The sequence below is a fragment of the Bos grunniens genome, chromosome 16, assembly GCF_055505025.1.
Source record: "Bos grunniens cultivar Pamir isolate PY7600 chromosome 16, Bosgru_T2T1.0, whole genome shotgun sequence".
NCBI classification, from domain to species: domain Eukaryota; kingdom Metazoa; phylum Chordata; class Mammalia; order Artiodactyla; family Bovidae; genus Bos; species Bos grunniens.
This window is the reverse complement of record NC_141180.1, coordinates 78,429,181-78,445,913: the sequence shown is the minus strand read 5'-3', so window position 1 is coordinate 78,445,913 and position 16,733 is coordinate 78,429,181. Positions and strand designations below refer to the sequence as shown.

The 16,733-nt window shown below is 51.5% G+C and overlaps 1 protein-coding gene across 19 annotated transcripts in view; it reads left to right on the top strand.

The window, feature by feature from the left end:
* SRGAP2 (SLIT-ROBO Rho GTPase activating protein 2) overlaps positions 1–13,411 on the top strand; it is a 254,582-nt gene extending 241,171 nt beyond the window's left edge. For 5 of the 19 annotated variants that reach the window (XM_086342845.1, XM_086342844.1, XM_086342843.1 and 2 more), the window contains 4 exons: positions 1,773–1,953; positions 3,389–3,535; positions 7,363–7,687; positions 10,036–13,411. In XM_086342845.1, the coding sequence (XP_086198971.1) occupies positions 1,773–1,953; positions 3,389–3,535; positions 7,363–7,687; positions 10,036–10,419 (1,037 nt within the window). In that variant the 3' untranslated portion in view covers positions 10,420–13,411. Of the gene's footprint in view, positions 1–1,772; positions 1,954–2,671; positions 3,536–4,049; positions 4,647–7,116; positions 7,156–7,362; positions 7,688–8,337; positions 8,433–10,035 lie in introns of those variants that run through there. The other 14 variants (XM_086342854.1, XM_086342853.1, XM_086342850.1 and 11 more) reach the window with 7 other exon arrangements.
* The last annotated feature ends 3,322 nt before the right edge of the window (positions 13,412–16,733 follow it).

Sequence of the window (16,733 nt, the reverse complement as noted above, 5' to 3'; positions counted from 1 at the left end):
CTCCTATCTCATCTGGCTGTCTCGCCAGCATACTGTCAGTCCCTTGTCACAGCCCAGACTCCTGCCAGGTAGCTGGAGACCAAAGTGAAGGAGCGCTCGTTTGAAAACCAGTGAGCCCGGGGATAGGGAAGCTGGATGCCAAGAACCCAGCAGAAGCAAGCCAGAGGGGGCTGGGAATCAGGATGCAGAAACCACATGCTCTCACGCCTGCCGACTGGAAAAATTGACCCCTTCCAAAGCGCAGACATGCGCTGCGCGGCCTGGCGGGTGTGCGTCGAGAGCTGGAATGCACAGCTGTCGTCCGTGGGCCTTGGCGGTGCCCATGATTTATTAGGGTCTGTCCGGCCAGCACATTCCCTGTCTTGCCAACACTTCTGCACCTCCATTTCTGGATCGCCTGGGCTCTGGAAGTCTCGGCAGCTGACAGGGGGCCTCAGAATTTTCTGGGCATGAGAACGAAATGGCACAGTCTTCAGTGTTCCCTGCTCCCTGCCTTGCCATGAATTCTGTAATCCTAAGCCAGTTTTTAAAGGAGAAAAAAAAAATTAGGATTGCTTATTTGGCTCCTAAGGTCAAATGGATCGATATGATAATTTGCCACACGATGGGAGGAGCGCCAGTGAAGTAGGGAAATTTGTATTTGACTAGAGCCTAGTGTTCCCCAGCACTGCTAGAGGCTTTATGTGTCTCATCTCTTACTCCCTAGTGAAATCAATAGAGCTGCTATTTAATAGTTAAGAAAACTGAGGCCAGAGACAAACCCAAGGCTGTACGGAACTGAGCCTGGGACATTTAGACAGGCCTGCTGTACCGAATTCTCCAGCAGACGCAGCAGCCCTGACTGTCTAGGTGTGGTCTTGTTTGAGAGCAGTGTTTCTTTCCATGACTCAGAATATCTGACTTTAACCCTAAGTTCCTGATTTCTAGGATCCCTCTTTTTTGCTGTCCAACCTCTACCTGCAGCCCAGAGCAGACCATGAAAATGATACAGTAATAATAGTGACTGATGCAGGCAGCTTACTCTGGGCCCTCACTGTTCTGAGCACCTTTACAAATGGTTATTTATTGACTCCTCGTGCCGACTTCATGAAAAAGGCACTATTCTTTTCCTCGTTTTATGGACGAGGAAGCCGAAGCTTATACAAAAGTAGAAGTAAATTGCCTTCGTAAACCTCTGTTAATTCTTCAGATCACTTCTATGTGCGTTTTTCCACGTACTGGGCACAAAATATATTTCCATATTTTGCTCTTTGGAAAGCTGATTGGGTAAGTTATTTTCTCTTTATAGAGACTAAAAGTTCATGTTCTAGTAGGGGGAATGGATAACCTAAATAGATTATTTAAAATGCAATAATAAGTGTTCTAAATTAATGGAGTTATTTTGCAGCCGAAAAGGAAATAATGCTTACAACTACAGTATGGCAGGTTCGATGATAGGGGTTGGCATAAAGCTCTCTGGAAACACAAAGGAAGTTACTCGAGGAAGCAAGTGATGTTTGAGTTGTGATTCAGTGTGTTTCTTCAGGCAGGTGAGAGAGAAAGAGGGATTCCAGGTGGAGGGAACAGCAGGAGCAAGGGCAAGGAAGGGCATGTGAGTGCTTTCAGGGGTTTGCACCATCTGCTCAGGAATTGCTGGCTATTGTGTATCATCCGTGACTTATTCTCACACTAGCTTATCTTCCCACCACTGTGAGTTCAGCTAACTGGGCTCTTCCACCCAGTTGCCGAGTCTGAGTCCCAGCAGCCTGTTTGCTTCTCTCCACCCCTCTCAGAGTGTGAGCCCATCGAGGCCATTGCCAAGTTTGACTACGTGGGGCGCACGGCCCGAGAGCTGTCCTTCAAGAAGGGGGCATCTTTGCTGCTTTACCAGCGGGCTTCCGACGACTGGTGGGAAGGCCGGCACAACGGCATCGACGGTCTCATCCCCCATCAGTACATCGTGGTCCAAGACACGTACGTTGGGCGCCCTGCACCCTTAGGGGCCCCTGGCCGCCTTGTGGGAGCGAGTCCTTACTTCTGGAGCCCAGGAGGATGAGGGAGACCAGCCCGTAGGGGGCGCCCGCACGGTCTGCGAGAGTGCCCAGAGTCAGACACGGTGGAGAATTGTTTTCAATCTCTCCACTCTACTCCTCCGCCAGTCACATCTCCGCCTCCCCCAGCCCATGCTCATCCACATTTATGTACCTGATGAGTGATAATGAGGGCTAATTATTTGACCACTTACAGTTCCCTTCTGGAACGATCAGGTTGGGAAAACGTTTTGATTTCTCTTTCCTTTTTTTAAAACAATCGTGTTCACCCCAACCTGTTGGGTCACTGATGGCACTTGTCCACTTGCAAATGAAAATGTTGAGCCCATTTTCTAGTAGAAATGTAGCGTAAGCAGCTTTGTGGAAATAACCCAGCTCATTTAATGAGGTTGATGTGGGGAAAGACGGGGGAGAGGACGGGGAGGAACGCCGGGGAGCCGTGGGCCGATCGCAGACAGACTTCCTTGAGTGGGCTGTCTGTGGAGTCCCACCCTCTGAAGCCGTATCTCCCCATCAGGAAGGCTTTTCCCCGTGGCCCCCCAGACCTGCCCACTGCCCAGCGCCCCGCCTCTGCCCCCGACTCCCCTTGGATGCGATGCTGTCAATGTTTTTAGTCCTCCCCTTAATATTATTTTTTAAAGGTTGATATCCTGAATGAGTCTGCGCCCTCCCAAGCCTCTCCCCGGCTCGCTCTGCGGGGAAGTCCTCTCCCTGTTGATAACATCGCACACCTGGTGGCCATCTGTGCGCGGACAGGACCCTCCCAAATTTAGCATTATGACTTCACCGCAGGACCGAGAGAAGATGAATTGTGGGGGAGATGGGGCTTTCTTTGTCATCAGTAGCCAGAGGGCCCGGGAGAGCAGTGGCAAGAAGTGGGACCGGCTTGGACACTCTAAGCGGGGCTGGATGCGCTACGACAGAGTGTGGCGGGGTCCTGCCTCAACGCCGGCACCTCCAGAGCCGCGGCAGAGCTGACTGTCCCTCTCCAGCGCTGCTCAGGACCTGAGCACATAAACCGCAACCTGCAGGAGGTGGTCCCGGCACCGCGGCCCCAGGAGAGCAGCGAGGGGTAGAAGGCAGATGCCACGAATCCAGGTGTCCCCTAGCCAAGCTTTCCGGAGGAGCTGAGGACCCCGCAGGACTCGGCAGGATTATTTATTTGTATTTAAGTGACCCTCCAGAGGCCCGTAGCTCCCCTTGCCTCCGCTCCCCGAGCCCAGCCAGGCGTCGCTGCTGCCTCAGAGCCGTTGCGGGGTCGCGTGTGTGATGGGGGGGCCATCTTGCCGATTTAACACTGCTTTTTGTGTTGTTGTTGTTTTCCCCTCCTCCCTGCCTGCCTGCCCCTCCTGCCCCAGCGAGGACGGTGTCGTGGAGAGGTCCAGCCCCAAGTCTGAGATTGAGGTCATTTCTGAGCCACCTGAAGAAAAGGTGACAGCCAGAGCGGGGGCCAGCTGTCCCAGTGGGGGTCATGTAGCCGATATTTATCTTGCAAACATCAACAAGTAAGCTCTGCTTTTCATTTTCTGCTCCCCTGAATGACTTGCGACACCCAGCCTCACCCTCTGGCCTAACCGCCCCCTCCATCCCTGTGCTGTGCGTAGGGCCCCCGCTGCCCACCTGACCGCTTGCATGTGCCCGCGGCTGCTGCAGGGCAGACAGGGCCAAGGAGACGTCCACAGACCCCGTCCACAGGCCCAGCGCGCGGCCGTCACCCTGAGGGCCGGGTGCACCCCGCTGTCCCCGAAGCGGCTGTCCGCTCAGACCTTCCTGGCCGTCTGACTGCGAAAACTCTGGGCAAAGCTGCAGTCACTTCACACAGCTTAGTTTTATGCTGTTTCTCAGAGGTGCCTTCTCGTTTTCAGTTTTGACTCAAATAATAGTCTTGGACGTCTTCCTTGGCCCTGTCTGTTCAAAAATCCAAAGCCTCATGTGTCTTCAGCCAGGTTCGCGTTGCCCCCAATGGTTTATTTTACCCTGTGTCTGTTTCTCCCTCATCCTGTGTTCACTCCCCTGGAGGAAAGGAGACCACTCCCCACCGCCCACGGAAAGCTCCGTCCTGAGGTCTTCATTCGTTGTCTAACCCCAGCTCCCTTTCCTCATGCCCTTTCACACCAGGAGAAACAATTTGCCATTCCCCCACTGCTCTAGCCAGTGTATGATCCTGCCCTACTAGTCCTTGTGCAGATGCCCACTTCCGTCCAGCAGGCTCGTAACTGGCCCCCGGCTCTCATTGTGGCTGTTAGCAACATCCTGAGGTTTTTACTCTGCTCGCGACCGATCTGGCCATCTAGAGGGATTCCACGCCCGTGTGCTGCTGCCTCCCCTAGAGACATTCAGGTTATTGGAGAACTAATCTCATCTCAAGGGGCCAGACACCAAGTCCCAAAGCCTGCAGACCTCTTTCCGCCAGACCCTGAAACCTGGCCCAGTGCCAGCAGGATGACAAGCCCCAGGGCGCTCCCGATGAATATGGATTGGAGATGATGTACAGCTTTTATTCCCCTCTGGCTTTGGAGGAATGAAATGATTTGCACATTGAAAACCTGTTAACCGTAGCCTCTGGATACTGAAACTGGAAGGAGAATAAAAGATGCTTGTTGTTTTTAAACTGCACCAGGTCGCCCAGATCTCTTGGCTTTATTCCAACCAGACGGTAGCAGGGGGAGTGTTTGGGGCACGTGGCTCTTTCACCCTCTTCTTAGTAAAGTAGCTGATTCAGCTCACTTAGCCAGTATAGTTCTAATTTAAATTAGACTGGTAAAAAAGACTGAGGATTTTATTCATTTCCCTCCAGCTTCATACCCGTTGGGAGGGCCAACTAGTAAAATGTTAACTGTGGGCAGATCGCATTTTCTTCCTTATTTACAAGTCTGTGTTAATTATAAGCCTATAATCATAAGGTTGTAAGCCTATAATTAACCCAGAAACCAAGGCAAGGTCGGTGGAGGGAGAGTTAGCTAATTACTCGGGTACATACTTTTAAGCCATCATATATTTGTTGCCATTTGTACAAAGGAATTGTAGAGGGTAGTAGCCAGAATAGTCAACAGATGAACATCTGGTAGAGCTCCTGTGAACTCCCTGGTTGGGGTATCAGGATGGGCTCTTGGAGGACGCGGTCTGCCCAGACTACCCGCTGGTCAGGGGTAAGCAGCGGTTCCCCGGCGCATCTTGCCCTTCGGACTGATTCAGCCATACCTCCCGCCCCACTCAGCTCTCCCCACAAGCTCCTTCTCTCCTGAGTGCCCTGGGTTCTCTCCTGAGCCCTGGGTTCTCTCTCACCCCTGGGCCTTCCCATCTGCTGTCTCCTCACCTGGTCGATTCTTCTCCCTCTTCAGGACTCGGTCTGATGATTGAGCTCTTTGGAGAAGCCTTTCTGACACCCCTGAATTCCTCAGGGCTGAGTTAGGTGCCCTTATTCTGTATTCCCAAAGCAATCTCAGGACTCAAGCTGGACTCAGATCCCTTGACACCAGGAACGCTGTCTCCCTCTCTTTACATCCCGGGGGCCTGGCCCACACCAGCCGCTCCATGTGTCTGCCTCCTCAGCAGTTTTGGCCTTGTGAGTCAGCCCTCCTCAAGTGGGAAGAGGAAATCAGCAAAGAGTTACTTGGGCGTGGCCTTTCATTTCAACTCCACACATTTATTGAGCACCTGCTGCTGTGCCAAGTCATTCAGAGAGGAGGAAGATGTTCCCTGCCCTCGCTCAGATGGTAAAGTGTCTGCCTACAATGCGGGAGACCCAGGTTCGATCCCTGGGTTGGAGAAGGAAATGGCAACCCACTCCAGTACTCTTGCCTGGAAAATCCCATGGACAGAGGAGTGTGGTAGGCTACAGTTCATGGGGTCGCAAAGAGTCGGACACGACTAAGCGACTTGACTTTCAAACTTTTTCTATCTTTCTGCCCTCGGAGCTCTCCGTCTGGCAAGGTGAACACCATACAGACAGGTAACTAAAAAGTGGTTCCATAGATGCCCTGAAGGAACAGAATTGAGAGGGATCGAGTCTGCCTATCAGTGGGGGTGGGTGCCAGAGAAGACTTTGCAGAGGAAGAAAAGTCATTTCAACTGGACCTTATACGACTCTGAGGACATCCTTTATCCACTCAAGAGTGGCTGACCCCCAAGGTTAAAGCTACTGAGACAGGCAGCTTCACGAGTGGCTACAATGTGCCAGATCCCAGCCAGGCCCAGGGATTTCTGATGAGGAAGACCTCCCCGGTGAATAGGACCAGGACTGGCTAGAATCCTGGTCCTGCCCCAAGGACTAGCTCCTTATCTTCAGGGCCTACCATGCTGATCCTTCCCCTCTTCCATCCCCAACTCCCACCTCAGCTTCCGTGGCCCTTAGTAGATTCAAGATCAGAGCTGCCCAGTGGCCATCCCAAACCAAAAGTCACATAGCCTCTTACTTTAGATCCTTTAAATATGATTCCAAGAGATAATGAAATTATTCGGCAGTAATCTCCAAGGCAGCACCTTGGAGAAGGCAATGGCAACCCACTCCAGTACTCTTGCCTGGAGAATCCCAGGGACAGAGGAGCCTAGTGGGCTGCCGTCTATGGGGCTGCACAGAGTCAGACACGACTGAAGCGACTTAGCAGCAGCAGCAGCAGCAGCAGCAGCAGGCAGCACCTGTATGAGTAGGATTCTGCCAAACCATTTCATCTGAGAGCCTTAGTGGGCTGAAACAAATTGACTCAGAGCCTGGGTTCAGCCCAGTGCTGGATGACTTAGGGTCATATAGATGTATTTCCACCCTAGAAAATGCACAAATGTGGCCCAAGCTCTGTAGCATTGCAGCCTCTTGAAAAATACTGTTCCATATCTACAGAGTAAGCAACAGCAACCTCTTGCCAAAGCCCAAAATAATTACGGTCTCGTCAGTGGACTAAGAAACATGCTGAAATTTGGGAAAGTCAACTCTCCCTTTGCCATCAGTTCCCTGTCTCCTTGGTAATGATGAGACTTTTTTCCCCTATCTGGGGCCTGGTTTCCACTCAAAGCAGTTAACGGAGGATGCCTTTTCATAAGTCTGCCTCCCATTAGAAACTTTCACTTAATCAGACGTTTCTTCTGACAGCACCTTACATCTCAAGAACTCAAAGCCCATGACCACCAAGTAAGTATCCGTCTCTCCTCTGCCCAGGCCAGGGGTGGCAGGGGGACGGACCCAGAGAAAGCCAGGGAAGGTGAAACGAGAGAGGCGCGCTTTGTATCCTCTCCTCCCCGGAGTCTCTGGGTCCCACGCCTGCCTCTGTCTCGCTCATCCTGGCTTCCTTGGAGCCAAGGCTCCCTGATGACACTGCCTCTCTGTCTGTCATTGAAGGCAAAGGAAGCGGCCAGAATCTGGGAGCATCCGGAAAACATTTCGGAGCGATGGCCACGGGCTGAGCAGTTCCCTGACTGATTCCGCCTCCCCGGGGGTGGGGGCTAGCTGCCGCCCGTCTTCCCAGCCCATCCTGAGCCAGAGCCTCCCCAAGGAAGGGCCGGATAAGTGTTCCATCAGTGGGCATGGAAGCCTCAACTCCATCAGCCGCCACTCGTCGCTGAAGAATAGGCTGGACAGTCCACAGATCCGGAAGACAGTGACAGCAGGAAGGTCAAAAAGCTTCAATAACCACCGGCCCATGGACCCTGAGGTCATTGCACAGGTAACTGGGGGCTCTTGGGCAAATGGGTATCATGAGTCTACTCTCACCACGGCTGCTTAGCATCGTCCACGCTCATGATGATGAGACTTGAGACAGAAATGTGCCTTGTACATTATACCCTGAGTTCAGGCTCTGTTGGACACTTAGACCTGATCATAGGACTTTCCAAGAAATTCGTCAACCCCTCTCTCCCCAGAAAGAACTCAGACAGAATAAAAGAATGCATGTTTCTTGCTCATACATGAGCTATTTGCAAGCTTGTTGTAACTTTTAAAGCTAGTAGTTACAGATGGAGAATTTCTGATGGAGCCCATTCAGCCCAAGTTTCAAGTCTTGAGACCCTGGTAGATTTCAGTGAAATTGCCCGAGTGGTGAGACTCAGAGGTGGTTCTGGCCACCTTTCCATATCAGTGTGCCAGCCTCATCATCCCTGAGGCTCATCTCTTGTTCCTAGTGATAGACCAATGACCAATCAACAATCTGCTCCTGGTTGTGAAGGACCCAGATTACTCTGCCACTGGGGACTCGGGTACCAGAAAGGTTTCCAGCCCAGGCTTCCAGAGACAGTGGAGATGAGCCCCCTGGTTACAGGGTCTTCCATCCATTTATGCATCACACTGACAAATCTCTGTTTTCCATGAAATTATTAGAGATCCAGCCCCACCTCTAAAAATCCGTCTCTTGGGGCCACTCCAAGCAGTTCACTCAGACGTCTCTCCCAACTCTATAACTTTCATTAGACCAGGTAGGAACTAAGGGCTCACTGCTTCCCTTTTTTGCCTCAACCGAGTTGAGAGTCCCCTCACCCCAACTTCCAGGGGGCAATAGAGACCGGGCATGGTCTCTATTGGCTTAATTGTGGTGCTCTGCTTAGGGAGGGTATGCCTGGCAAGCACAGTATTAAGCTACGGGCCTGAGATGTCTTGCTTGGCTAGCCTTCTGTATCTGTGTCCCCCTTAAGCTCTTGGCTGCACTCTGCCTTGCACTCCAGGAATCCTCCCAGCTCCCTCTTTGGCCAGGTGTTAGGAATGTCAGAATAGCTACATATCTGGAATAGCTACATAGATAACTCTAGCTGCAGAACAGGACCAAGGAGGGAGACAGAGTTCTTTCTGAACAAAAACCTTAAGGTTTGAGAGCATTGGAGGAATGAGTGAAATTGAACCACTGTCAACAGAAAGCATGCATCACCCTATAGGTCTTTGCTTAAAACTTGCAATTTTTGCATATGACTTTAATCCCAAAGGAGGAGTTGTGTGGTTGTTTGGGGGTGCCAGACAGAGTGTGTGGAGAGGAGGGGAGGAAGCTGGGAGGTCTTCCTGGGAGGCAGCTGGCTGCATACAAAGGGTCTTTGGTTCTGCCCTGAGCCCCTGAGCTAGGGCTGCTATTTCCTACTATCTGGAGTAGTGACCTGATGGAGATTGGCCTGTGTGGGCTCTGGCTCCCCACTCCTGGTCACTCCTTGGTCCCCTCCCATGGTGATGGGTGGAAGGAAATGGCTTCATCAAGATGGACACTCTCATGGGGTCAGGTCGGGCAGGGAGGGGTGGGGGTGTCCTGATGAATCCTCGGGGCCAGGGCTCTTGAACCGTCCCTCAGCCCTTGAGGAGGAGGGACTAACCCTCATAACCTTTGGCCTTTAAAGTCCAAGATAACAAAGATCATACTTCATCTCTACCACTGTTTTTTTTTTTTAATCCTTATTATGTACAGTTTCAAGCACAAGTAGAATATGCACCCCAGGGATAGTGAATCCCATGTACTCATGACCAAATTCGTGGCCACTCCTAATTCATCCACCTTTCCTCTCCCTGCTGGATTACATGTCATCTCATCCAGGTGGCTCAATGGCAAAGAATCTGCCTGCCAAGAAAGAGACGTGGGTTCGATCCTTGGGTCAGGAAGACCCCCTGGAGAAAGAAATGGCAGCCCACTTCAATATTCTTGCCTGGGAAATTCCAGGGACAGAGGACCCTGCTGGGCACTAGTCCATGGGGTTGCAAAAGAGTCAGACATGACTTAGCAAACAAACAACAACAACAATAAAAAATCCAGAGATACATCAGTGCATGTGTATAAAACCTGAGGACTGTGTTTCATAAGGATTTCAACCACTCTGTCTAAAGGGGGGAAAACCTCATGAGAATGAAAGTCCTTCCCTCCCATCTGAACACCACATATTAAAGGGTTTGGGCCAGATAAAATCATCTGGACACCTCCTTGCAGGTGGTTTCTCCACGATTCGGCCCACGTTGTTGGAATAGGACCTTGGCGGGGGGCGGGGGGCGGGGGGTGGGGGGAGGGGCTTATCTCTCCATGAGCCTCACGCCCTCCTTTCCCGTCTGCAGGATATTGAGGCGACCATGAACTCTGCCCTGAATGAGCTGCGGGAGCTGGAGCGGCAGAGCAGTGTCAAGCACACCCCGGACGTGGTTCTGGACACCTTGGAACCCCTCAAGACCTCCCCCGTGGTGGCCCCTACTTCGGAGCCCTCCAGCCCCCTGCACACCCAGCTCCTCAAGGACCCCGAGCCCGCCTTCCAGCGCAGCGCCAGCACGGCGGGGGACATCGCCTGCGCCTTCCGGCCCGTCAAGTCTGTCAAGATGGCGGCGCCCGTCAAGCCTCCGGCCACGCGGCCCAAGCCCGCCGTCTTCCCCAAAACGAACGCCACCAGCCCCGGCGTCAACTCCTCGGCCTCCGCACAGTCCACTGACAAGTCCTGTACTGTCTGAGGGGCGTAATTTAATTATCCTAGACAGGGGACTAGAGGGACTGACTGTTATTAAAAACCTTCCTATTTAACTAGCTTGGGGACTTCAGTTGAAACTTAGGTTCTAAGTTGTTCTTGCCTTCCCATCACCCAAAACCTTGAGAATGAAGCCCTCATTATCGCCCTGCCCCCGGCCCCCTGCTGCCCCCAGTCACGGTAACCCAGCCAGCTACAGTACATGCAGTCCTTAGGTTAGCCGGAGATGGATCTGTCCGCCGTTGGTCACTGTGAAGTCCGGTAACGCAAGTCAGGGGCCCTGGGCTAGCGGCTCAGCCCCCGCAGACACACGGGACGCCTAACCAGACGGCTGGCCGCCAGCAGCGGCTCTCAGTGGCGTCTTGTTTTGGGTACTGGTTATAGAGGATCATATACAGTCCATGCTCCGTTTTACACACACACACACACACACACACACGTAGGATCATATACAGTCCATGCTCCGTTTTACACACACACACACACACACACACGTGGATTTTTCTAGTCTCTGGCATGTGTAGCCTCCCCTGGTTCTAGATAGACCGTCTCTTTGTAAGTTATTGTGGCAGTTCACACAGGAGCCACCAGGGGTCTCTGTTTCCGTTACAAATCTCATTCTGTTTGGGCCAGAGAACCTAGCCTTTGCAATCTCTCCATCATACGAAATTTAGCAGGATGGGACTGGATCCTGTAAACTGTCTGGGCTTGGCAGTTTCTGTCTTCTTTCTATTGGTGTGAATTGGTCATTGGTGTTTGCTTTTGCTCTCCTCCATTCTCTGGAACTACAACCCAATCTTATGGAACTTCTAAAGTTTTTCTGAATGTATAGACATTTCTCGGGGTCCTATCTTTGTCTCTGATGGACCATTTTCCATTTAAGACATCTTCCTGTATAAGACAGTTTTATAGTTGGTTCCTTTTAGGGTAAAGAGTCTTAAGACAGTTTTATTGTATTTGTGGCAGGTTTGGAAAAGGTAAGAAATGGGTCCTTCCTCCCACTTTTTTGGGTACTTAAGACATAAGATTTATTATCCTATTAAAAATTAAATTCAGCTTTGCTAATCCTAAAATCATTCCCAAATGAAAATTTATTCTAAGTTTACCCCCTAGTTGGGTCATTCTACGAGGTCTCTCTTCAGGGACCAATGGGGCTTGGGGAGCCCTAGTTAGATTAAAGAGAGACAGAGCCCTTTAAAACTGATCTCTGTTTATCCGGACAAGGACAACTAAGAGAACTCTGGCCCCGAGGGCTTTAAAGTCTTTCCAAGGCCTGAATCTAAGAAAATCAAAAATCGGATGCTGACTCTTGGACTCCCTTTGGCCTTTATGGTTCTCCTCCAAAAAGCAAAAATCTTGTCTACTTTAATCCCTCTCCAGATCTGGTGCCCACAGTCCCAGCTCCCCCAACTCTCCCAGCATCATGCTGTCCCAGGGAGACCAGAGCTAGGGATGGGCACACCCCAGGCTCACGGGTCTCAGACGACTACTTGAGTTAAAGCTGAAACCCATTCCTCTTCTCTGTTTTCTGGTGTTTAAAACTGCGCTTTTTGCCTTGTTTTTCACAGCTTGGGAAAGATAGTGGGTTGCCATTCAGATAGGAAAATCTAAATTGTCTTAACTTTGGCCTAAAAGATCCTTTTCAGATTAACATTTGGAAGCTGGTAGTCATCTCTATGGAAAGCGGTGGGATTTTCCTCCTTCAGCGTGAAGGAAAAGAGGAGCTCTATGGAAAGTTGCCAGTTAGAAAAGTAGCCTGCGGCATCAGGAAAATCATCCCGCAGGCCAGGATGGAAAGATGGAGTGCTCCTTCAGTGAGTGTGTCGGCCTGTGAGAGGCAACCCACAGTCCTCTGGATCCTCAGCTTCTTTGCTCTGTGTGGTGGCCTGTCCTTGTGTGTCACCAGAACTTATGCAGGCCCTGAGGCAACAGAGGGCTTTCATAGCCAAGGATCTGTCTCCTTGCTGAAAGTGAAACCCCGCCCTTCACTCGACATTCCTTCTGATCTGACTGGCCAAAATTGGTGCCCACACCTGCCCTTTTCCTTTTTTCCTGGCACGTCCTTCTCTTAAGAGAGAAAATGCAAAACTTCCTTAATGACAACACCTTGGACCTGTTCTGTTGCTCCTGCCTTAGGTCTCTTTCAGCCCTGTACCTGACGTGCGTTCACCATCCTGCGGTCAGGGTCCATCTGCTGATCTGCATCACGGACTAGACAGTGTGTGAGTGCTCATCTGCTACCCCCTCTCTGGGCACTGAGTTGTCTTCCCCTCTCTGGTGCTCCTGACACCGATGAGATGGTCCTGCCCTGAGGACTAGGAACCCCAGGAGGAGAGTCCTTCTCAGCAGAGCTCATTGCGATCAACTGGAATCGAGGTTACACACTGTGATTTTTACACCGAAAAGCCAAGCAGAGCTGGCCACCCAGGGTCTCGGGAGACCAGTCTTCCTCAGATTAGCTTCCTAAACCAGCATGATGCTTCAAAGAGCCCCACTCTGCCCCTGGAGGCCTGGATCCTTTTCCTGGTGTGGACTCTGATGGGTCAGTCTTTGGGACACAGGTGGGGTAGAGCTACCAGCATCCCAGTTTGGAAAAGAGAGGAGTTTGCAGCCAGCAGCCTGTAAACTGGAAACACTGGTCTCAGCCAACCTCCTCAGGGCGCCCTGGTTTCTCCCCAAAGAGATGAGGAGAGATGACGCCAGCAACAGGATGAACAGACCACTGGAAGGGCTGGTGTATACGTACTTCGTGTTCAGAAGAGAAGTTAGATCTTCCAGGGAATTGCAATGTTGTGACGTCTGACTTGTATGTCACGTTTGTGTAAAATGGTATATTCTTTAAAATAGTGTTGATAACTGGAATATTGTATGTATGCTTGGAGATGCTTTGTGTGAACCTAAGACTGTCACTCAACAGATGTTGGATTGGGGAAAATCCAAAGCACAACTTCGAAATAAAATACATTTTTAGGTTTCGATGCTGCAGTTTCTATCCCTTCTCCACTGCTTGACATCTCCAATCCAGGAGTCCCACTGCCCGGGAGGGATTTTGATTCGTCTGCGGTTAATAGAGCCCTGCCTGGCAACAGGAGAGATGGGGTGACCTCGGGAGCCAACTGTCTCCTCCCTTCCCCAGCAAGACACAGCAGAGGTGCGTCTGGAGTGTGGATATTTTCCCCCAGCATTTTCATCTAGCCCGTGAGTGGAAGCTAAGAGACTGTGTAGCAAGTCTTCCAGCCTCTCCATTGGGCAGTCTGTTGCCATGAGAACTGTTTCCTTCACAGAATCCACCTCTGCTGTTTTCAGTGAGGACTGTTCTCATTGCTTTCTCTAGTCAGATTTCCCCACTTGCAGGAGTGGAGCCTGCAAAGTTGCTTGGAAGCTTTACCAGCCACAACCGAGGTTGACTGAAGGCTTTATTTCTTCCATAATCAAAGCCCTGGGTCATTCTGCCCTTGGCAGCCCCCTGCGTCTGCAAGAAGGGCTGACGCACATGTTTGTGCTGCTGGCGTGGGGTGGGAAGCAATGCTTTCTCTCCCTTAGATTCTGACTTTAGCAGATCATAAATTCAAGGATGACGTTATTCAAAGGTAATCATTTGAAACGCATCCTGCAGCCCCTCGGCCCACACTTAGGTTTAGTGAGCTTACTCTAATGCTAGAGGCCCCTGGGGCGGATCAGATCTCACACCCAGTGTTCAAGGGTCACACAAGGTATCCTACCCCAGACATGCTCCGTCCTCTCTCAGGTTTGCCACTGCCACCTGCTTTTGGTATATTTTCTGTTCAGCTTTCTCATGCCCTTCTAACATGCCATCTCTTCTCCCTTGTTTTATCGTAAAGCTCCAGCTGGACCCTCTCTTGCTGGGCTCTTAGTCTTGGTTAAGTCAGAGTTGAAGCTGTTCTGCCTCCCTGTGCTGTGGATGAGTTATCACTCCTGATAGCAGGTTACAAGCTGTGAGATGGAGCTCACGCTTAAGCTGTGAGCAGAGGACCCAAAAGCCTTTTCAGGGAGTCCTAAGGCATAGGCTGGACAAGGCACTGGCGACCCACTCCAGTGTTCTTGCCTGGAAAATCCCATGGACGGAGGAGCCTGGTGGGCTACCGTCTATGGGGTCACACAGAGTCAGACACGACTGATGCAACTTAGCAGCAGCAGCAGCAAGGCATAGGCAGGTAATCCTTTTGGGGTCCCCTTATCTCACATATTCTGACAGGAGCCTGATAGAAACTGGTTACGATGAACACAGTCAAAAAACACTCCTTTGATCTAAATAGAAACCAAAAAAGAAGACCAGGTGGGTCTAAATTGAGGAAATAGTCTTTATGATGATCTAATTTAAATGTGTATACCCATAGGCATATGAAGCTTCCTTTCACTCAGGAGTCAGAAACCCTGTGTATTACACATGCCAAAGACTCACTAGTCAGTTAAGCCTCACTGTGCACCAAGCACTGTGATACAGTATTGAACAGGAGAAATAGATAATAGAGCTTTCTGGTTTCAGGGAGGACAGAGAAATAAGCAAAATAAGTGTTACTCTAAAAATAAGACAGTGCCTATCTTATTTTAGGGAAAAGTAGAAAATTCCTCAAGAATTCTGCTTGGTCTGGTCAAACTGAAATTACTATTAGGCATCCAGGTGGAAAGATCACATAACTCTTGGATATGGAGATTTAGATACAGATCATACCTGAACACAAATGTAGAAGCTATTATGGTATAGACGTATTCAAACTAGGAGATTCCCGGGAAGAACACACAAATGGGGGGAAAGAGAAGGTCCCAATAATTAGAGATCCAGCGGAGAGGAAGGAGCCAGCAGAGAGGGCAGTGGGGGTGAGTGACAGAGGTGGGTGGCTGGGGGGTCACAGAAATCCTGGGGGGAAGAAGTGCTGCAACGAGGATCGGCTGTAGACGAGGCCAGTGGAGAGAGGTCATGCTTGTCAGTAGCACCTGCCTCAGAGGGGAAACAAGCTGACCAGAGTCAGCTGGCAGCACACGGGAAGGGTCAGGAAGGGAGAGTCAAGGTCCTGGCAGTTCATTCAAGGCTTTGTTTTGAATGCCTAGTCACTCAGTCGTGTACGACTCTTTGCGACCCCAGGGACTGTAGCCCGCCAGGCTCCCCTATCCATGGGGATTCTCCAGGAGAGAATCCAGGAGTGGCTTGCCATTTCCTTCTCTAGGTTGCTTTGAATGGGGGTGCATCAAAAGGGGTCAAGGGCCCAGGTTTTTCTTTTTAAAATGGACAGTATGGGGGCAGGTTTGCTCAGGGGCAGGACTCAGTAGAATGAGAGCAAAATTACAGAGCACAGATGGAAGGGCCGCCCGGGCCATTTCAGGGGAGGGGAGGTGGGCTGGGAAGAGGAGGGCATTGCCTGTCCATAACTTCTTTATTTGCAGCAAAGTTAGAGGCAAAGCCTCTAGCTGAACACGTGGGAAGGGATAGCGACGAGGAGGTCTGCAGAGTTAGGAGGATGAGTGAAGCACTCACTTTTCCACACCAGGGATGACCATGCACGGCGGCCTGGTGAGCCCCCACCACACCTTCTCCGGCCGCCAGCAGCCCGGCCCTGACGGCAGGTCTGTCCTTCTTCCCCCGCCCAGAGACCTGCTCGCACAGCCCTGCAGCGTGTCTGACCCCCGCCCTCGCCTGCCTCTCCTCTGCTCTAAGCCGTGAGGCAGGTGAGGAAGCTGACAGCTAGAGCCACGTCGGGGCAGAAAAGGCAGCCAGCATCCATTCAGGCCCTCCTGGGTAGTGGGCCCTGAACTTCGTTTTGTTTCCACACCGAATGGATGAGAACCGTCAAAGGACTTGATCAAGGCAAGTGAGGTCGCGACTCAAACCCCAGACGGCAAAGCCCTGCCCTTCCTGCGACCCCACGCGGCCTCCCTCTGGAGCAGCAGATGTGCACTTTCTCCCCGAGAGCTGCCATCAGAGACCCCCAACATCCCACCTGGGGTCCTTTTGCTTCCTCTGAATTGCCACTTCTACGTTGACGACTCCTCAGAGCCACCCAGGAGAATGTGATGAGGCCTCTCACAGGCTCCCTCTTCCTCTCAGAAGCCCCCCAGTGTCCTCAGATTAAACAAGGGCCAGGCTGCCCAGCTGGGACCAGCGGCTGCAAACCACAGGCCAGATACTCGCTCATTCTGTCCACAGGGAGGGTGTGGCCTCCCAGAGGATGCCGGCGAGGCTCAGAGTCCCCAGCGCTGCCCACGGCACACCCCTGCGCCTCTGCATGTTCTCCCGCAGCCTACACTGCCGAACCTCTAACCCCCTACAGTCTGCCCAGCCCT